The sequence below is a fragment of the Kryptolebias marmoratus genome, linkage group LG3 (assembly GCF_001649575.2).
Source record: "Kryptolebias marmoratus isolate JLee-2015 linkage group LG3, ASM164957v2, whole genome shotgun sequence".
NCBI classification, from domain to species: Eukaryota; Metazoa; Chordata; class Actinopteri; order Cyprinodontiformes; family Rivulidae; genus Kryptolebias; species Kryptolebias marmoratus.
Window position 1 is genome coordinate 16,324,462 of NC_051432.1, and position 22,232 is coordinate 16,346,693.

Consider the following 22,232-nt stretch of genomic DNA (forward strand, 5'->3'; position numbering starts at 1 on the left):
AATCCATGCACGACAAAAGCATAATCAAAGCTGGAGTTTGTACCAGCCACGTGGATCAAGGATCAGCAATCAGCTAAATTGCTACAGCCTAATTGCCTGTCTCTTGTATTGCAGGTTTAACAGCAGCCAGTTGGAGAATTGAGGGCTGTTAGTAAATCATGCGGGAGGCAGTCGCTGCCAGGCCGCCTAAACTGCTAAATAAACAAGCAGCCTGCATTTCATCAGTTCTGGACACCAGGCGAGCATTTAAAAAAACACACTCTTATATTTTGGCAGCATCACGGCTGCATCTTACCTGAGGCAGAGCCTGCATCACTGTGTCCAGCAGAGCTCTCATCCCCGTGGCCATCTTCAGCAGCTTCAGCACTGAAACAACACAGCACGTCAGCTCTCATCAGCCGCTCTTTATGCCTCTGTGTATTGTGTGTGTGTGTGTGTGTGTGTGGACGAGTGAGCACCTCGTGTTATCCTCAGGACTCTCATGATGCGTATGATTGTAGGGTTGATGGGAAGGGAAGCGCTCAGGTCTATTTCCTCCAGTGTGATTCCCATAATAGACAACAGCACGATGGCTAGATCCAGCTGGTTCCATCTTAACAGAAACATAAAGACAATTTTTACTTACGCCAAGGATGAAACTGTATGTTTGTGCGAGTCTTTGTGTTCGTGTGAGAACATAATCACCTCTCTTTGAAGAAACGGCGCAGCCCGAAGGCGATGAGTTTGAGAATGGCCTCGATGACAAAAACCAGAGTGAAAACGTAATTGCAGTACTTCAGTATCTCCTCCAGGTACTGCAGGACACAGAAGAAAAACGAAGAAAGAAACTCTTCTAAAACCCGCCGTGGCTGTACTTCATTACTATGGTTCTGGGACAGGTGGGAGTAGGAGTTGCCATGGTTACCTTGGGCTGGTTGTAGTGCTCCATGCTCATAGTGAGGAGGTTTGTGAAGATGATGATGGTGATGAAGAGATCCAGGTAGTGGCTGGTGCACAAAGTGTGTATGGATCGGCGCAGTGGGGAGTAGTCAGCATAATATGGTTTCTCCAGGGCCCCTGCATCGCACACACACACACAGAGTCATTAAAACCCTTCTGGAAAAAAAAGATATGGCCTATGAAGTCACTGATGAAGTGTGTGCCAAGTGGCACTTCGCTGCATGTGTGAGTGTGCATATATGTGTGTGTGTGCGTGCAGACTAAAAGTGCCACCTCAGGAATTTCATCCTATCCATCATGCAAACACACTCTCCATGGCACCTCAAGGTGTCTTTGGGCAAAAACCCTCGGTGTCTGCTGCCAGGCCATTCACTGACTAACGTGAAAGCACTACTAGAAATTACACTGCAGAGAAAGACTGGACAGAGTGAGTCACAAATGTGATATTGCAATAGATAGCTAGAAAGCGGTGTGTGTATAATAATGCTGAGTGTACCTGAGCATATTGGAGAGTGGATAAAGAATAAAAAGAGCTTTTGTAAAAGCGAGTGTTGTACGTACACCATATGGCCGAGGCTACACGGCGTACCTGTCTGATGTGTGTCTGGTTAGGTTAATTATTATCTTAAAGTTGCAGTGTGACAAATGTGGTAACATTGAGCATAACAAGTTGAACCCTCATCCAACTCTCCTCCTTTAAGCTTGAGAAAAATGCATGACGCTCATAAAAAGCCACATATGCCGAGCCTTGTTCACACTTGGCATGAGCCAGTTTCTGGTGTTATAAAGTCACTTTTTCAATATGACTCAGTTTTTTCAAATCCTTTCAATTAGGATCAAGCGGCAGTGCAATTTTCTCTGATGGTATGTCCCCACCCCCCCACCCCCCACCCCCACGACATAATTTTACAAAAAAAACAAAATGAAAAAAAAGAAGTACTTTTCAAACAATAGGCATGTTTACTTTAGAGCTACAACTAAATTTAGTTGACATTTATTCTACAGTTTTTCCAACTTTGTGTAGATCTGTAAAAAAAAAAAAAAAGAAGAATCACAGTTCTGTGTTTTAGCTGCTTTTGCACCTCATTCGCAGGCAAACAGTGTTTTTGACGAAAAAAATGATTTCTACAAACACTTCTCAAAGTAAAGAGCAGCGTAGCCAAGACTCTTTAACATGCTGGTACCTCAAGACAGAGTGATATACTGTAAATCAGTAATTCTCCTAATTCTAGATGCAATATTTCTGTTTTAGTGCAGCGTTAGTGTGCTACTAACATATAGTTATTGAAACTATATTGAATTTCTGCCAATAGATGACCATAAACGGAAACTTCAATTTGCTGCTATATTAGAGGACACTGGTGTCCTTTATCTTTATAAGATCATTTTCACCATGACTGTACTTCCATCCGTAAAGCCAGGTTCATAAAGATAGGGCTTTCTGAAAGGGATTATAAGAACTTTACTTGATTACCTGAAGCTACAACTCCAAGTCTTATTAACACCCTTGGAATGAAAATCTCCCACTGAGAGTTTTCTTCCTTCATTCAGTCTTTTTGACAGCAGCCGTGTTGCCGAGGTTGTTAAAAGCAGTTTGCATTTCTTTTGGCACATTGTCTTCTTTTATTCTGTATCTCTCTTTCATGAATACTTCATAACTGAGAGAAAAAAAGTGTCCATTTTAATGTGTGTTTCAGACTTCAAAGGAGACAAAATGTGCATAGACTAAGAAATAAGTTTGCTAATAAAGCTCTCAAATACCTGTGGACCTTGTACAGAGAGCAGAGCTCAGAAAAGAGCCTATATAAACCTCAAATAATATGACTTGGAACTGTATAAACTGACAGATAAACTCAGAGATGAATGTACCTGCAGCTGAAAGGAAACAAATATCTGCAGTTGTGATCTAATGATTTGTAGAAATCCTTCCCAAGGAGGGTGTCGGTGGTTCTAACAGCTTCTTAATGCGAATAGCTTTGGCACAATGTTTTCTCCAAGTGCCAAATGTGATTTTACTTTTGGCCTCATGGTGTAAGTGCCCATCCCCACCCACCACCGGGATGTTTTCTCACTTCTCCTCTTTTTCTCCAATCGCTTTTGTCGTTTCTCCTCCCTCAGCCGGGCCTCCTCCTCCTCCTGCTGCTGGCGACACTTGTGAAAGTTTTCCACCACCACGCCCACGAACATGTTGAGCACAAAAAAGCTGACAATGAGGAGAAACGAGATGAAGAACAGCAGCATCCAAGGGTTGTTGTTTCTTATTGGCTGCAGAAAGAGAGGGGGAGCGACAGAACAAAGGCGAGGAGTTGAGGATGAATAGGTAGAACAGGAGCACCAAAGAGAGAATAAAGAGAGGCGGGTGGGGACAAGGAGAAGGAGAGAGCGTAAACAAGAAGACAATGTAAGTTCTGAGTCAGCAGTGAAACTGCCAGCACTGTCACATCTATTTATCCATCTGCAGTTTTTTTTTCTTCCCGTACACTTCCTCACATCTCGTCTGAAATATTTTGCCTTTCTTTTTCAAGCAAACCATATCAAACATGCCGGAGACTGACATAAAACACAGTAAAATACAACATTTTCTGTCTGGATGGTTTGTATTCATAATTGCCTCCCACATCTTCTTTTCTTCCGTGTTCCCTCACCTGCTGGTCCACTCCAACAGCATCCAGGCCATCATACATGATGCTCACCCAGCCGTCTTTGCAAGACAGGACGAAGAGGGACATCAGTGCCTGGAGGAGGGAGACGTGTACAAATGAACGCTGTCAATCAGTCTGTAAGAGCGGGTGTCAAAAAGCAGGATGTGTGGCTCTTGTGGCAAACCTGTCCCAGGTTGTCAAAGTTGTATTTCCGCCGAACCCAGCGATATTTCGCGTTCAGACAATCCGTTTTATTGGTGATGTTTCTGACGTTTAGCCCTTCACAGTGATAGAATTTTCCTTTAAACAGCTGCACAGAGACAGGTGCAGATAAATACATGCAACTGTAACCTCAAGATAACAAACACAAAGCAGAGGAGCGTACAGTAAAATACTCAGCGACAGCCTGCGGGCCGTCATATTACAGTTAGGATTCCCAGCTACCATCTGGTCCTGTCTGCACGAGTACAGCTACACTGCAGCGTGGTGTGCTCTCATTAAAGAATAATCAAGTCAGTGTGTGTGTTTTTGAGAAATATGTCTGTGTGGGTTGTTTTTGTCTCTGTCTCCTTCTGCAGCCTTCTGTTTGAAAATCAAATAAGAATATTTGTAGAATGATTTGCAGAACGGGAAAGCAGAAGAAAATACAGCAGGAATTTCAAAATTGCTTTGCTTTAAAAACTAATTTAGCTTTAAAACAAACATTAAAAATATTTCAATATTTAAACTTTTTGGACTGCAACACCTTAAAGGGACATTTCAGATCCTTTGGAGTGTTGTTTTATGGAAATGGTATATCTTACCTGTTGTAGATACTGTAAACAACAGGGTTTGTTTTTGACTGGATTAGGGAGTTAACAGCTAGTCTGAGTCAGGTCAACACCAAAGTGGTTATTTTTCTAACTTCGTTCAGTGTTTCACTATGGAAATCAACTTGCCGTGACCAACTATGGAAGCTTGAATGACATCACGTCTGTCTGAGACAAACAGGTTGAACCACGATCAACTGATCACACCCTACTCATTCTCACTTTTTTCCCATGAAAAAATACACCTTAGCCCCCTTGGCATGTTCAGGCTACCTTGGTTAGCTCAGTTGTTCAGGCATCCTGTAAAGGAGCATGTCACTGAACGCAGTTCCCAACTCCAGTCTGGATTGTGTTGATCCAGACTGGAGTCAGTGTTTCGTGAGAACTATAGGAGCAATGACCTTGTCGAGGTGACCTGTTCTTGCTGCTGTTCAGGTCTAATTAACATTTTCGATATAGCATTAGTTACCTAGCCATATGAAGTGTTCTTCAGCCACCATTTTATGCCAAGCTCATTCAGACAAAGTGGCTGACTTGGATTTATCCCACTGCTAGCACTAGCAATAGCCAAGCTAACGTGTCCCGTCAAACTACATCTCACATCTTTTCCCCTGGGTACAGTGGCTACCAAAGGGCTGAAACCCAAAAAGGCTGTGTCTCGCCCATACCTGGTGTCATGTCTCCATCTCGAGTAGGGACCATCATCCAATGTGCATAAGATGTATGGGTGCCAAACACACAAACTGTGTTTGCATGAACTACTTGGAAATCTTTGAGACCGGAGTTGTTTGAGGACAGCAGCAGCTCACTTTGACCAGCTCCACTCAGACTAGCTGTTAGCTCATCAGTCAGGTCAGAAATAAACTCTGTTTTCTCAAACTAATGTCATTCAAAAAGCTATCTGCAACAGGTAAGATATTAAATTCTTTAAATTATCCACAGAACCCCACTGCAAAAAATCTGACCTATCCCTTTAACATGAGAACGATCAACAGAAGAATTTAATCTAAAGAGCAAATTATTTCCGTTTAAAGATGTCTGAAGACTTTCAGGGTCTAAATAAATGAAGCTATCCATTCATGTAAATAGTTCTGACAAAGAAAATATGATTTTCTTTGAGGAATAATCATCTCTCTTTTTATCTTTTGATGTGAGACATTAGGGCCAGACACTGTTTTTGTCATCTGAATTTGAATCAAAATTGAGATTAATAATATTTGATAGTTCTCTTTCAAGTAAAAGCCAACAGTGATGATTCCCAGACATTAATAACTAATAAACAGATTAAATTATTTAAAGTAATCGTTTAAAAATCCTGGTTAAATCCAATTTCAAGAATACATTCTCAGCATAATTCCTCCGTAGAGCCATTGTATTTTTAATTACTTCCAGGGACTCTCTTGCATAATCAGCAGCTCATTTGCATTTCCTCCCATTTTTCCTCTTCACTTTTTATTACCTGAAGCTTTTCTGATCTGTGCCTCGTTTATTTTAAACCTCCGGGATCAGTGTCTTTCCCTCAGCAGAAAACATAAGATCCTTTCAATGAAAATGGTTTATTGTGTGTTTTTGGGTGGAGAACCGTGGAAAGAAAAAATAACTTTATCTTCGACCAGCAGAGAATAGAAAAAGAAATAAATATTTACCTGCACTCCCAGAATTCCAAAGACAATGAAAAAAGCGCAGCAGATGAGAACAATGTTTCCAATTGGTCTGAGAGATGTGATCAGTGTCTCAACGACCAGTTTTAAACCTGGAGCCCGACTTATCACCCTGCAGGACACACAACATGCACAACACAAAAGAGAAAATATCAAGACAAGACAGGAGTAAAATTCAAGAAATGTATGCTTTGAATGCCAAACCTTTAAACAATGACCTTCTACAATCTGTTAGCACCCAGAGTATGTGATGGGGATGACTCTCAGCTACCAACATGCCACATTTCAGCTCAATATCTGTAAAACTGACTGCATTACAGCCACCTTTATGTTTTGCTAGGGTCAATTAGCTGTGGTGGCCATCTTCAATCCAATTGAGTCCATGCATTAATCAAGATGTGCATCCAATGATTCCTTCCTGAAGGCTTCATTAAAAGAAGTCCACTAGTTCACAAGATTTTTTGTCAACAGAAAGACAGCGTTAACTCCAATATTTACTGCCAAAGTGGTAAACAAATATCTTGAGCAATCTGTAAATGCACGGAGTATGTGTTGGGGATTAGTTTCAGCTACTAACACACCAAATTATAACTTAATACCTGTAAAATTAACTGAGTTTTAGCCATTTTTGTGTTAGCCAAGGTCGATTAGCCGATCATTTTGAATTGGGGTGACTGCAAAAGTTAATTATTTGTAGATGTGCACCCAGTGATTAATTTCTGAGAGTTTCATTAAAATCTATTTACTGGTTCATGAGATATTTTGCTAACAGACAGATGCACATGCACACACACGCACAGAGAGGCAAATACATTATTTGCCTCCCTTTCAGGGCAGCAGGGGGTAAGGAGAAAATATCCCATCCTCCTACCTGAGCGGTCGCAAGGTGCGAAGCAGCCGAAGGACTCGCAACATCCCCAGGATTCGGTTCCCATCCACCGATGCGATGGAGACCAGGATGTCTACCAGCGACACAAACACCAGCAAGCCGTCTAAGACGTTCCAGCTGCTCTGCAGATACACGCCTTCTCCAAAGTACAGGCCCAAAGCTACAACCTTACCACACACACAAATCCATCAGAATTACTTACACTGATACAAAAAAAGATGTATTGTGATCCTCACCCAAGGAAGAACCTCTCCTCCTTATTAGTGAGATGAGAAAATGCTCCCTGAGTGAAATGCTTGTACTGTTAATGTTACCTTGATCATCATCTCGCCCACAAAGATGACAGTAAAGATGTAATTGGATACACTGAGAAACACTCGCTCCTGTCACACACACACAAAAAAAAAGCACATGTGAGAGTGTGATCAGCGACACACACGCACAGAGGCACATTTGTCATTTCAGAGGTTGTGTGTTCCAGTAGCTTCAGCTTTGATTCTGGACAGCAACACGTTGCATAATGAGCTGAAACAAAAAGCACAGCAGTTGCAGTAGAAACAATATAAAATCATACAAACAATGCGCAGTCTGACTGTAGCGCTCAGATTCATTTTACATCAGCTGCAAGCAAGCATGCGACCTTCTGCATTATTTCCATTTTTATCAAGCCCAGCTCTCCTCACTTCAAAGAGCTCTTTAAAGCGGACATTTATTTAGTTATTCCATTACCTTCTATGAGTCACAGAGCTTTCTCTGTATGAAAAGCTCTGCCAAGTCCACTCCAAATGGATCCATTCTCTCCTGCAGAAAATGCTCCACCTTAACTGTTTGAAACACCTGGTGTGTTCTCCCAGTTTCTTTCACTTCACAATGAAACACACTTTCAATCAGAGGGTGCATTTCTTCCGCCAAAAGGAATCACGTCCTCTGTCGTTGTTCTAAAAGGCTTTCCCTTGACTTCGATGAAAAACACAATGAAGTCAAGCAAAAAATGAAGGAGAATCCACAAAAACGTATCTTGTGATGGACTGCCGACGTGTCCAAGGTGTACCCCGCCTCTCCCTGCAACCCTGGATGGATGAAGGAATAGATTTTCTGCGTTTTGAATTGAATTGAACTGATTGTAAGTATGTGAGAGTGGTGATAGGTGCCTGATCACTGGTACGAGTGGAGCAACTGCATCCCCATTTTTCAAAGTGGGCTGCACCTCCATGTTTTACCTGAAAATCAACTAAACAAGCCCTGATCACTCCTTGAAAGCAAATTTACACAGATGGTGGCAATTAATTTTTTTAGTAATCAAATAATTTTAGAAAATAACTAAATTCTAGATGGACTGCTGCTGTCTAACAACTACAGTCTCAAAAAACTCAGAGCGGTTCATTTGAACACCATTTTATAAACTTTTACACCATTGCCATGTTTGCATTAGTTGGTTAGAATTTTATAGATACTTGCAAATGGCAACAGCAGCAGCTAGCTATAGCACTTCAAGTGCAGCCTGGGCAACTTCTGGCAGAAATATAATATAGTATGAAAAATGTAATGGGAAACTGATGACAATGCAAACATTTTAAAAATAGTATTTGCATGAACAGATATAAAACTTTGAGTCTGGAGTTGTCTTAAGATGGCAGCGATCCACGTTGGCCTTGGTTCCACTCAGACTAGCCATTAGCTCGTCAATCTGATCAGAACTGCCTATTTTCTCAAAACTGAGGTCATTCGAATGCCTTTCTACAACAGGTAAGATAATAAGTGTTCATAACTTCTCCACAGAACCCCAGTTTGATAAATCCCTTTATGAAAAGAGGCAGTAATGTGGGACTGTTCCAAAGATGTCGTTCAATAGGTATAGTTAATCATTTTTTCCCATGGTGCTGCTTCATGAGGAGGAGGGAAGTGAAACAAATAAGACCATTCTGGCTTTTACATTTCGGATGTGGTTCAAACTCTTCCTTTGGTCTTCATATTTGTCTATGTGACTGTAAAAATAGCTGAACCTGAATTTAAACGCTGCTGCCCATCTCACAGCACTGTGGGCATTATCTCCTTCCTTTTTGACAAGGATAGTGAAGCGTGTCCAACACTAAAGGATGTTTGAAAAAGGAACAATGGAGCTCCTGTCATTATTATGTAGAGAGTTCGACCTGCTCTTGGTATTGCTGTCATCTGAGCTTCTTCCCAAAGACTAAAACCTTTGTCAGGTTTTCACAAGTTTTAAGCACCTTTTAGGCAAATTAAAAAGTACTTTTGCATTGCTGGAATAAACTGACTTTGCAATATGTGCCCATAAAGGGTCTATTGGTTTAAATTCTTATGTCATGTTTTCCTCAGATATTCTTGTTTACTCAAGTCCATCTTGTTTTTATTTTTTAAAACTTGGGTCTAAATTCTGCTCAGTTTATCGCAAAATATCTCAGGCCCCACAAAGGGATCAATGGATGTACCTCTATAACTGGAGTCAACCCAATTCAGGATGGCTCCCACAACTAAGTGAGCCTAGAAAACAATAAAATGGCTAAAACTTGGTCAATTTTACAAATATCAGATTATAATTTTGTGTGGTAGTAGCTGAGAGTCATCCTCAACAGGCATGCTGAGTGCCACGCTTAGAGCGCAACGTCTTTGTTTAAAACTTTGGCATTAACTGTTGTGGTCCACCTTTTTTGTTTGTTAGCAATATATCTCAAGAACCACGGGATGGATTTTAAGGAAACTCTTAGATCGATCACCAGCTCTACAAATGAATAAATTTTGGAATTAACCTTTGCAAACACATAAGTGGTTATGACACGGTCACTTTTACAGACATTACGCTAAAACTTGGTGTTTTAGACGCTACAAAGTCATCATTAACACACACTCTGAGGGCTAACATCACGCATAGCGACATTTAAAAGGTTTAAAGGTTTAAATGTCACTGTTTAGATTTGTTTCTTCTCAGCAGAGGATGAAAGGCAGTGGGCGATATGCATAGGGCTTTAATTAAACCCGTTTTTATTTTCTGAATTGCAGTTAACACTTCATCCTGTTTTATTCAGTTAAAACCATTTTTTTTGTTCAATTCAGGTGGTTTTCCTTTTGACCAAATGTTGGTTTGCTGATCCTGTTGATTATCCGTGTCAGTTTATAGGCTCTCCTGTTTTATCTGCTGGATCAAAGCATTTTACCTTTCGCTCTACTACCTGCGCCTTGTGTCTACCTGCTTCTCCATTTCTGTTTGTCTTATTGATTCCCGGCCTGAAGCACCCTTAGTTATTAAAGTTTTTTTTTTTTGTTAAGTCTGCTCACCTCCTGTCTTTTAAACTCCACTTCTAAGTTCTCCACCTTTGCTACATCCTGCAACAAGAACAAATGTTTCAAAGCTTCATCGAGTTAAATTATTTTGATCGGATAAAAATAACGCTAATAAAATATGAAAACTAGATTTTTTAATATTCAAAAGGTGTTAAAATATTTAACAAGAATTTCCAAGGATACATGAAGCCAACAGGAGGTGAGGAATGTAAACTAAATCTAAAGTAACAGTATTAAAATGTTGTTTTCATCTATAATTAAGCTATTTAATAAAAGCAATCCTCTGTCTCTGTGTCGGGGGTCTGGCTCTGTCTGAGGGGGGTTTCTTTCCTCCTCTCTCTGTTTCGTTGGCAAGCTGAAGCTCTTTCTCATATGCGTGCCTGTTTTCGTTCACGTGTTTGTTTAAATTGGTGGTGTTGCTACAGTAGCAAATAGCCTGCCTATGCACTTGGCAGTTTGCAACGTTTTTATTAAAAGGAGGTAAAATGGCTCCGCATGACTCCTCTTTCTCTGCATCATCCTGTCATCACTCTCTGCAAGCCAGCATGTGTTTTTTGTGTTCACCGCACCGCTGAGTTACGTGACGGCACACAACAGAGCACAGCAGAGCTGAGGAGGAGTAAAGTGTGCAGGCGAGATGTGATCGGAGCGGTGTTTGCACAGACATGTCTACTTTTAATGAAACAGGAGCAACACGCCGGGCATCGGGGAGAGAATCTGAAACTGGAATATCAGCCCCCATCACGCTAGTATTGATCAATACTGATGTCGGCGTTGGTATTAGCGCAATCGATGCTCGAATCGACCGGCCCACCACGAGGAGTGAAGGTTTTACCTCGCAAACTGGTTTATGAAGGAGTAAACAAAGAAAGTGTGAGTCTGAAGGCAGTTTAACAGAGATCCACTTTGATGCGTGAGGCTTTGAAGAGTCATGATGATCTCTGGATGGTTTCTGGCACATCATGTAATTGTGTGGGCAATAAGAGCTGATTAATATATGAAAACTTGCCATCAAAGAGTCATGGGTTACATAACCTCAGAGAGAAGTGGCGTAATTGGTGCCTGCGTGTGCTCACTCACACATGGCTAAAGCTATTTTGTGCGTGTTTCACTTTCCTACCAAATACCATCAAACCCTTTTCCTGCGTTTGCAGATATTTTGCATCCAAAACGAGCTCAAAAAGAAGGAACACTAACTGGATTTGCATTATTGTTTTAAAAGGGTTATGTTAAAAAGCACAAGTAAAGACACCCACACCTCTGCACAACCCTGTAGGAAGGTGCCACGTTGCTGATTAGTGTTTCTGCAGCTGCATGGTCACCGCTCCGTCCGAGATTTAAAGCACTCTGCAAGAAAGCTTGCGGCGGCAACAAAAGATGGCTTTTATCACTCAGCTGAATGTTTCTCAGAGTCCAACCTGAACTTAACAGCACAAAATAAAAGGACACGACCTCAGTCTGAAAAAGTCTTTCAAGTCTTACAAGAACCCATTAGACCCCTTATTAGACCCCATGAAAACGTTTAAATATGCAGTTTTTTCTACTTAAACAAAAACGACTATTTAATTGCATCCAAAAAAAAGATAAATCAACCCTGAAAATATTAATTTTGACCAATGAACTGTTCAATTAGAGAGAAGCTTAACCTTCAGGAGGTGAATCTTTCAGAAGTAAGCGCTACAATGGTACATTTTAGGCAGAAGGTGTCATGAGCTGTTGCAGCTGTGTCTTAAAAAGCACAATAACCTAGAGCAGTGGTTCCCAGATTTTCCAGCTTCTGATCCACAAACTAAGAGCGGCAGAGGCTTGTGACCCCAAATATTCCCACTTTAATAATTAATAATTTAATACAAATTCTGTTATTAAAGAAGAACATACTTGTTTTAATTATTATTGTTGCATCTATTATTTGAATTATGGTGAAAATATGCCATTAACAATCTTTTTATATGTAAGTTTATTTCTGGAGATCATTTGTGGACCCTCACTTTACATTTCATGACCCACAATAGGTCCTGACCCCAACTTTGGGAACCACTGACCTAGGGCACAACGTTCAAAACAATTATTACGTTTATGTTTTGCATCCAAGGCACAGACTTTACAAGTATTTTAATGTGGTTTTGATCACTATTTTTTTGAAGGTCTTTTAATTTTTATTTGGCTGCAAAGACCTGAGAGACACCGTCCTTCAATTGTGTGTCAAGTTTTCACCTTGTTGGAGCTAAAATGCTAGTTTATGTGTCAAACTGTGATATCGTTAATATTTTCAACAAAATAAAAATGGGACCAGATTTTGTCGTTGTGAGAGGCTGTTGGCTGCTTTTAGATCTAAATGATTGCTAGGTCAAAGCCAAGTGGCCTCATAAACCAAACAAAAGAAAACATTCATTCAAAAATAATCAAGTACTGGAATAAAATGAGTTAAAAGCTGGTAAAGCTGTGTAGAGAAAGTCAGAAAGTATGAAGACCTATTGCTGAATAACACTTTAAAATTTACAACAAACTTCAGCTTCTCGGAAGCAAATGATGGATGACTCAAGACTTTGGCACGGCGCTGTACGCTAGGAGAAATAAATATAATAGTACATAAGTATTACTGTAAATGTTATGGTTGAATTTAGAGGAAAAAAATAAAAACTACATTTAGGAGTGTAATAAATTATGGACTTTGACACACAAACATTATTCTGAGTCCAAATTATACATTCACAAAAGGAAGATCAAAGGTTGGTGTTAAGTGTATTGTTTTTGTGACATTTTTACAAGTACACAAAACGTTACCATGCTTTTGGGATGTATGTCGGGTCTCTCCAGCGCTATGGTGATGCAGTTCAGAAAAATGAAAAGCAGGACGATGTAATCGAACATCTTGTGACTTATGACCTTCTGACACCAGATCCTGAACCTTAAGAGACACAAGAAGAAGGACAAACAATCAGCTACACCTCCCATCTAACATAAAACACACCACCTGTATCATTTCCACCCTTGCATGTCTCCATGTAACGTGTATATTTAAACTTTACCACCTTTAATTGATAAACGTGAAAATTGCATTACTAAAGCTGAACTGTAAGCTTCACACTTTCACTGTGAGCTTTCACATGTGAGGGGGTTTGAAACACTTGGACCACTCAGGGGACTATCAGGGGCTGTGTGTCAGTGTGTGTGTTGGGGGAGTGTATTTGTGTCAGGACTGTGTGCATTTACTGGTTATGTGGAGCAAACACATAAAGGGACCACTCCTCATGCTCTCGGCACCACTGAGGCTCATATGGCTCCAGTATCTTCTTCAGCCTCTTACATAAACTCTGCAGGAAACACACACACACACACACACACACACTCGGTTTCAAAACAAAGAACACTTGCATGATTAAATGCATAATTTCAAGAAATATATTAAAAGGCTGTTTACTATTTCATTCTGTACACTCTTCAAATTACCTTAATTATGCATCGTTTATGCTCAAAATTGAATGTAAATAATTAAAAATACAGATAACCTGATCTTGTGCCTGTTGTTGTACAAAAAAGCATTCCAACATAGCTGAGGATATTAGGACAAAGTTTCTTCAAGGCTTTACCTGATTTAAATGAAGGTGATTACATACTTTTTTAGTTCTGTTGTTGCCTAGAGTTATCAAGGTCTGAATGTTTACCGTTTTCCAGAAAATTAGCAGCAACTTTTTGAACTTTTGCTTATTCATAAACAAGAATGTTTTACATCTTATAACCCGACAGAACAAGGCAGCTTGCCTTTTTTCTTATTTTTTAATTTTTTTTTTTTTTATAGCGACCGAATCAAACTGCAACAACATCATCATAGTTGTGTTATTTCCGTTCATTCACCTCCTCAATCTCCTCCTCCTCGTGGTCGCCATGGTAATATGACGTCAGCGTGGCCTCATCGTAGCTGTGGTCCGGGAGGTGAAAGGTGGTGCCGTTGCAGTCGGGCGAGAGGAGTGTGGGAACCTGCAGGTGGTCCGACTGGTCCAGAGACTGCTCCCTGCTGCTGGGGTCAGACAGCAGGGACTCCATCTCTCCTGATTGGCTCCTCCTGTGGAGGCTGGGACCTCGGCTGATGCTGGTCCAGCTGGAGCGACGGCTCTCCGGTCCGCTGTCCCACAGAGACTGCGAACACAGCAGCGCTGAGTAGGTTTTCTGACTGACCGGTTTAATATAAATTAACATGCTTTTCTTAGTATATTAAAGCTAATTATTGCCTGCTGCTAACGGCAAGAGGCAATACTGTTTGCATGTGTAAGTGGGTGTGTGTGGGTGTGTGTAGCTTTGGTAAAATATTTGGTAAACTGATGAAAAATGGTGTGGTAGTGGCTGAGAGTCAATGCTAAGATAATCTGAGTGCTAACTGATCGCCCAAGATCTGTTTTTAAAACCTTGCTATTAGCAACTGGAGTCAACCCTGTCTATCTGTTAGCAAAATACCTCATGAAACTTTCAGAAGGTAATCTCTGGACGTACATCTACAACCAATTTTTTGTTGGACTCAACCTAATTCAAGATGGCTGCCACAGTTAATCAATTTAGCAAACACTAAAATGACTACAAGTCAGTCGGTTTTACAGACATTGAGCTAAATGTGGTGTGGTAGTAGCTGAGAGTCCAAACACATTCTCTGAGTGCTGCCACATCTCACAACAACTCATGAGATCATGGATAAACATCAGTTACAAGGTTTGACCCAAACTGTTTTAACTCTCAGCGTAAAATAGTTTTAGTGTAAATCACCGGCTTGAAAGGCAGCAGGTGAAATTCATACTAGGACTTAAATTCAGGGAGTATTTTGGCTGCTATAAGTGTTTTTTTCCTGAATGGGTCTGCATATTGTGCTCTTTAAGGCTACATGAGTCCCTTTCAGTATTTTAAACAACCTCACTGATTGGACAGTAATGCGAAAACATAACTTAATCATTTCCATCATTTAGGGAGTTTTATAAAGCAAAAGTCAGGGCTGGCTGGTGTATTCACTTTGTAATTTTAGAAGGCAAAACTCAATGAAGAAAGATCTCCAAATGTTTCATGAGAACTTTGATTTCTTTTAAGATAAAATCTAAGAATAATATAAAAAAAGGCAATTGCAAGAATGAGTGCAGTTTTAACTCATCTGCAGGCTGAACGTGAGCGATGTAAAGGTCAGGTTAAAGCTGCTTCATTTTCTGATTTGATCTAATAAACGGGCTGGTCCTAATGTTTCTAACGTGCAGACACTTGGACCGCAGACCTGAACAGACCAGGATGGAACCTGATTAGACTGTGGATGATTTACTTTAGTTCAGGATGGGTCTAACATTAGTGCTCAGTCACCAGGCAGGACAAAAACAGTGACAGCTGTTTGGAACAGTAAGACTGGAAGCCAAGATCTTCACTTTATTGGAAAGATTACATCAGTTTTCAGCAAATCACTGACAGCCGCATGAAATTAAACTGGATTTTTCCTCAAACGGGCAAATTTCTTTCAAAACACAAACTGAGCTAATCAACAGTTGGTGGTTGGAGCAGAAGGCCCTTTCACAAGAAAACTACTCATCCAAATAACGCTCATTCCAAAAATATTAGCTTTTGCAAAGTTTTATGAAGATAGAAACACATTTAGTGACTTGTTTGGGCTTGAGAATGCAAATGAGTGTGGGGGCTTTAGGAAAACTTTACCAACTACAATTCTACAACTCATCTTTAACAAAACTTTCTATTTTTTTTCCTACTGAGAAAATAAAGTCTGTAATTCCTGTAACTCCTTTGTAGGATTTAGAAATTGATCCAATCATTCTTATTGCAGAGCTCTGCCTGGATTTATTTCCTTTTCCTAAATAGATTCCTTCTTACTGCTTCTGTAAATCTGCTTTACTGCAGTTAATTTTCTAATAATGCATGTAAAATAATTATGTGCCCCGGGCTCACCGGCGTCCTCTGTTCCAGGCTGTTGATGTCGGTGGAAGCGCCACTCGCCCGCCGGGACTGGCTGCAGTTTATGATGGGTGTGGCCGCGGTGTGCGTGATGAGCGGCAGCGGTGGAAGAGGCGGGGGAGGCATGGAGGCTTTCGGGTTCAGGAGGCCATTAGGGGTGAGCATCATGGCCTGGATTTTCAGTTCTGCAAACAAACACACAAAACAATCTCTGTAAAAGAATAGTTTGTTTATTATACTTTAAAATCTGCACCTAATTTCCCTTATCAAATCCCTTTTTAGAAACATCTAAAGGCATTTTTATTTACCTAATTTGTTTGATGCTTTTATTCACTTTTCTTTCTGTGAAGCACTTTGTGATGTTGTGTCTGTGGAAGGTGCCATAGAAATAAAATTTACTTACTTACTTACTTCAAATACTGAAGAATGTAGGCACTTAAATGTAAATACAGAGTTATATGAGGGAATATTTCACCTAAAGTGTCCAAATTTACATTTTTACCTTACAGAAGCAGGCTATTTTTCCACTTCTAACAAAAATACAGCAATTACATATGATGCAATCCATCACAATATGATGCAATAAGATACAATGCAATATAATATAATACAGTAAGATATTATTCGATGCAAAGAGAAAATGGTCTGCAAACATATTTGAATGTTATGATGTTAGTTTTTTGGCCTATCATTCCTTGAAGAATTGAATATCGCCTCCTGCTTTTATGCCAGAGTTTGAAACTTAAAACATTTTATAACGTTTTATCAGTTTTGGTCAAACTCTGTAAATGCTTACACGCGATTTCGTGCAACATTGCGAAATATGAACTGTTCTGTTAGCACTTGAAGTATGTGTAGACTCTCGGCTACTACCACACCAAATTTTAGCTTGATATTTATGAAATTGACAGAGTTATAGTCATTTTTGCATTTGCTAAGGTCCCTTTGCTGTGGCAGCCATCTTGAATGGGGTTGACTCCAAATATAAATAATTTGTAGATGTACATCCAAAGATCACTTTCTGAGAATTTTATTAAAATCTGCCCAGCGGTTCATGAGATATTTTGCTAACAGACAGAAGAACACACACAAACATTATTGCCCTTTCGTCCTCAGCGGCAGGTGATAAAGATTTCAAAACAGTGATCAGAAGCTTTTAAAAATAAAAACCTCAGAAGCTTTTAAAAATAAAAACCCTACAAAAGTAAGAATCCCAAAAGTGAGGCCCGTTTTGTACCTGCAGCGTAAAGCTCCCTCAGCTTCTCCTCGTCCTGGTAGCAGAGCGACTGTCTCTCATCGTCGGCTTCCGATCTGTTGGCGTCACCCTGAAACGTACAGACACACCAGGAGGACCCCATCGTAACAGTCTTCCTTTATTTATTTATTTGTTTTCCGCACACAAACTGTTGACTGCTTGATATGTGGAACACATGAGGAAGTCGGAGGGGAGCGATTAAGAAACAAAGAGTGGGAGACAGACGGGCGGAGGGAATCTCCTGTGTTCTCTGGTTGAGTTATGTGCATTGCTTTGGCAGCGATCTCCTGTAGTCATGCCAATAAAGCTTTACTGAATTTAATTAAAATTCACGCCAGAAAGATTGAGGCAGACAGCTTTGGCAAAGGGTATCCATATATGTGTGCACGCGCAACGCCGAGCAAGTGTTCTCTGATGCTGGAGATAAAAGATGGAAACTAAACAACAGAAGCTCACCAGCTGCGAATGGCAAGCCATATCAAACACTTCTCCTACCCCGGAGAGTATTATAAGCGTACATGCATGTCAGCGAGAAAGACCGATAGAGCAGGAGAGAGAGAGAGACGGGAGAGGAATAGATGAGAGAAGAAAGAGCAGCGGATAAAAAGACAGAGGAGAAACCACACAGGCAGGATGGTGGAGATTATTCTCTTGTAAGGAGCTTTGGTATCAACAGCACAACAGAGCACAATTAGTCTCCTTTTCTCTGCAGAGTAGCTCAAATAAAACTGCGTGTTGGCTCTTACTTCAGCCTGAAAGCCCTCAACTAAAATGGCTACGAGCAGGTTGAAGAGGACGTAGTTTCCAAATGTCATGAGGGCCACAAAATAGAGGGCAGCCAGCGGCGTGGTAGAGGCCATCCCGTTATAAAGCACCGCGTTCCAGTCCTCCTGGGTGAGGATCTGCAGATTAAAGATGTACAAAGACGTTTTAGAAGTCATAAAAGCACAGAGTCAAATGCCGAAAAACTTCAAGCTGAGGATCTTAATATAATATTTGTAATCTTTATAATCTTCGTGTCATTTAAACAATAATGATGTTCATAATTGTTACAAGGAGCTCCTGTGGAGAGTGTGTGTTTTACTTCTGCCGATCCCCCTCTGCTTTCAAAGCAAATGTTACCTGCCCAATGATGGAGTGTAAAAACAAATTAAAAAATAAAAACACACAAAATAACTGAGAAGATAATCAGCAGCTGCAGTCTGAATGTCACTCCTCCAAATTAAAAATCACATTTAAATACAAATGCATCCGAAATGTTTTCAGTCTTTTAAGTTCCCCACGTGGTTTTTTAATGAAGCCTTTTTATAAAAGTAAAATATTTTGCATAATTCCTCCTTTTGTTTGCTTGGCTGAAGCATCTTTGGCAGCATCCAGATCCTCAGGTCTTCTTAGAGATGATTCTGCAAACCTTAAAGGGTTACTGTGATTAAGGTCTATTTATCCATCTCTGGTTCAGTCTCTCCTCAATCCTCCTGTGTTCCAGTTATTTAATCGCTGCATCCACACTGCTCTTAAATTATGCCTCTTCTCATTCTAAAATGTTGCTTTTCTTCATTGTTCCTCTTGCTTAACCGTCCAGAAGCCCTCAAAAGAGAGAGAGAGAGACGAAGAGAAGTGGAGAATCCCTTGAAACTTCGAGTCACTTTGATGAGAAGGCCACAGGAGGGTTAAAGTCAACCAACTCAACGCTGCCTTTGATCAAACTACTCAGGACTACATGTTGGACCAGGAAGCCACCTGCAGACCGGTCTGCTAGGGACTCTTTCAGACTTAGTCACCCTAATATATGAATTTCACATCAAAACTTTTAAAATGTTTGATTAAATAGTTTCAAACAATAGTTTGTTTTTGATGTTGTTCCCTCTTCACCTCAGCAGAGATATTAAAGCTCAGCCCAGGTGACCATGTAAGGACTTCTTCAGGACTTTCTCAGAAGCCTCTTTCAGACTGCGGTTTTACGAGATTGCAGCACAGACGAGCTCCTCTTCACGTTGCTTTTAGTCGCTCCCACGTGAACGGGTCGAGCCAGTCAGCTGCTGCGATGATGTGCGCTTCCACACACGTACAGATGAAGCCAGCAGGTGACAGCAGCACTGTTGGTTAGAACGGAGCGCTGCAGGCTTCCCCGCCACTTCACACATCCTCTCCAAACTCAGCCCCACAACAGCTTCTGTAATCGACTCCAAGCGGTAACAGCAGCGGATCATTTTCAACCATTCCACCTCAGCTGTTTCACACGCGACGATGATGTAGGAGGAGGCCGACTCAGGTCCATCTTTAAAGAGTTGAGTGAGTTTTTCAAAGACCACTGTTGTGCTTTTTTGAGTTTACTTTCAGGTTATTGTCTTGTTGAAAAGTCAACCCTCACATCAGTGAAGTAATGACAGCTTTTGGAAATAAGTGTTTCCACTCACAGCTGCTCCATATATTTTTTAGCATCCATCATTCCTTCTATCCTGAACGGTTTTATGGACAAACCTCTCCAAAGGGTGATGCTACAACTTTTAATTTTTACTGAATAAATAATTAATTTATCGATATCAAAAATCATCTAAATTGAATACATCACACATAAGTTTCTGTTTGTGTGTGTGTGTGTGTGTGTGTGTGTGTGTGTTTGTGTGTGATTAAGGGTTTTTCTAACCTGAAAGACGGTGACTGTTGCCCACAACAAGGAGTCAAAGTTTTTTCTGTCAGGTAAAGTGTCTCCGCTGACTTGTCGCAAGCCAAACTTACAGCCAAACAGATGCATCCCCAAAATACTGCAAAACACACATTAATGCAAAACAAAACAAAAAAAAACAATAAGAAAACATCTCTGTTACATGATAATGTTTAAACTATAAGAACCTAAAGTATTGCTGCTTGTGTCAGTTTTTAACATGATAAGAAGTGTTAAAATGTTTGATATAAAAAGTCAGTACTCATCACTGTGACAGATTAAGGAATAATGTGTTTAAATAGAAAAAAAAGCCAAGAAATTACTTTGAACTGTGTCTAAACGCATAGTTTCACCTTCACAGAAACAAAGGCGATACCTGAATATGAAGATAAAGAGCATCAGCAACATGCAGAATGTGGCCACGTTGTCCATGGTCTTCATCAGCACCACCAGCTGCCTCCTCAAAGCAGGAAGGAACCGAACCAGCTTCAAAACTCTCAGGAGACGGAAAGTACGCAGCACCGACAGGCCTCCCTCAGCCTCACCCACAATCTCCCACACACTGAAACGCGCGGAGATGACAAACACACCGAACCACAATCCACAAAGGGGTCAACAGCTGCTAAAACTCAACTGGAACTCTTCAGCTGAAAGCTTCCATCAGCAACACCTACAAACAAATGACTTTGGTAGGATAAGAGATGAATCATTATGAATTATATGTGACATGTGGCTACTTAAAATATAAAATTAGCCGTATCTGTTTCCAGTCCTCCAGCTAATAATGAGAGCAAGAGAAGTGTGAACGGACACTGTAAACAAGCTTCAAACACAGATCCATAATTCAGCTTTTAGTACTACATAATAAAGTGAACCAAGCCTCTCTGGACCCTGAGTGCCCTGCTACTTCAATCAGCGTCACTGTGACAGCAGCTGCAGAGCTGTGCTGCAGGGATCAAAAGGATTTCCCAATAACAAGAGGGGGGATTTAATCACACCGTTTCCATTTTGGTGACAAAAAACATGCACGCGAGCATTTTCCCCTCACCTGATTATGACAATGATGCTGTCGAAGCCGTTGTAAGGGTTCTTGATGTAGCCAAAAAGGCCAAGAGCCAGGAGCTTGAGCAGCATCTCGAGGCTGAAGAGACTGGTGAAGACCATATTACTGATCTCCAAAATGTCTGTCAGCTCCTGCGGCTGAGGCGGTTCGGTGTTCGTAGAGAGAAGAGGGGGTGACATACAGAAAGGGACAGGCAAAAAAAGAGAAAAATGAGCAAATGAACCGAGACAGGCAGCGTGGGGCTCAGTTGTCTCAACCGCCAAAAAAATTTAACATTTTAATGTAGATCATAGTTTTATCAGCAGTGTTTAAAAGTGGAGAACTTTATGCTTTTTAAATACTGATATCAAGGATAAAACTCAAGATATGAGCTGCACAGGGACAGCAGAAGGGAAAAACACAACAGAGGAAAACAGTTCGCTCTTATCAGATCAGTGATGATTTAGCTGATTTATTCAGACTGCACAATGAATACTAAGTACAGTGCATGCAGGTCAGACTTCCAATTTCACTGATTTTTAAACAAGCATGTGACTACTACTGTAGAAAAAACTCATTAAAGCATTAGATAGGGTCTTTTGAATTGGGGTTCTGTGTAAGGTTTCTCGCAATCAGTATGTTACCTGCTGTAGACAGCTCTTTGAAAAGCCTCGGTTTGGAGGATTAGAGGGTAAATAACCAGACTGACAAGCTAACAGCTAGTCCAGCCAAGGCCAAAGTGGATTACTGTAGTCTTTAAAACACTCCAATCATAAAAATGTCAAAGTGGTTCATGAAAATGCTGTTTTATAAATTGTTACAAAGTCATCTGTATGACCTTCCCGTTAGAAGTCTGCACAGGAAGTGCTACAGCTGCTGCCACCGATGTTTGTGCTTGCAAATAATCACAGATTTCTATGTAAATAAAAGTGAAATGCAAAACGGACATCTGTGCAGAAGTTTATAAAATAACATGAACCTCGATGAAATCTTTTAGATTAGAGTTCAAAAAAAAGTTAAAAAACAAAAACAACTGGACTTCTATTCTGTAGCTGAAGACGTTTCGCTTCTCATCCGAGGAGCTTTCTCAATTCAGAAA

The 22,232-nt window shown here is 40.5% G+C and overlaps 1 protein-coding gene across 1 annotated transcript in view; it reads right to left on the reverse strand.

The window, feature by feature from the left end:
* The window catches only part of LOC108230258 (voltage-dependent T-type calcium channel subunit alpha-1H), a 54,031-nt gene that overhangs the window by 14,313 nt on the left and 17,486 nt on the right, over window positions 1-22,232 (reverse strand). The window contains exons 9-27 of the mRNA XM_017406328.3: window positions 21,140-21,291; window positions 20,468-20,653; window positions 20,074-20,191; window positions 18,173-18,328; window positions 17,409-17,496; window positions 16,166-16,356; window positions 14,096-14,377; window positions 13,454-13,554; window positions 13,025-13,148; window positions 7,255-7,323; window positions 6,923-7,107; window positions 6,037-6,163; window positions 3,766-3,891; window positions 3,585-3,674; window positions 3,012-3,204; window positions 905-1,056; window positions 685-794; window positions 459-592; window positions 296-366 (exon numbers count right to left, since the gene is read on the reverse strand). Of these exons, the coding sequence (XP_017261817.2) occupies window positions 296-366; window positions 459-592; window positions 685-794; window positions 905-1,056; window positions 3,012-3,204; window positions 3,585-3,674; window positions 3,766-3,891; window positions 6,037-6,163; window positions 6,923-7,107; window positions 7,255-7,323; window positions 13,025-13,148; window positions 13,454-13,554; window positions 14,096-14,377; window positions 16,166-16,356; window positions 17,409-17,496; window positions 18,173-18,328; window positions 20,074-20,191; window positions 20,468-20,653; window positions 21,140-21,291 (2,655 nt within the window). The remainder of the gene's footprint in view (window positions 1-295; window positions 367-458; window positions 593-684; window positions 795-904; window positions 1,057-3,011; window positions 3,205-3,584; window positions 3,675-3,765; window positions 3,892-6,036; window positions 6,164-6,922; window positions 7,108-7,254; window positions 7,324-13,024; window positions 13,149-13,453; window positions 13,555-14,095; window positions 14,378-16,165; window positions 16,357-17,408; window positions 17,497-18,172; window positions 18,329-20,073; window positions 20,192-20,467; window positions 20,654-21,139; window positions 21,292-22,232) is intronic.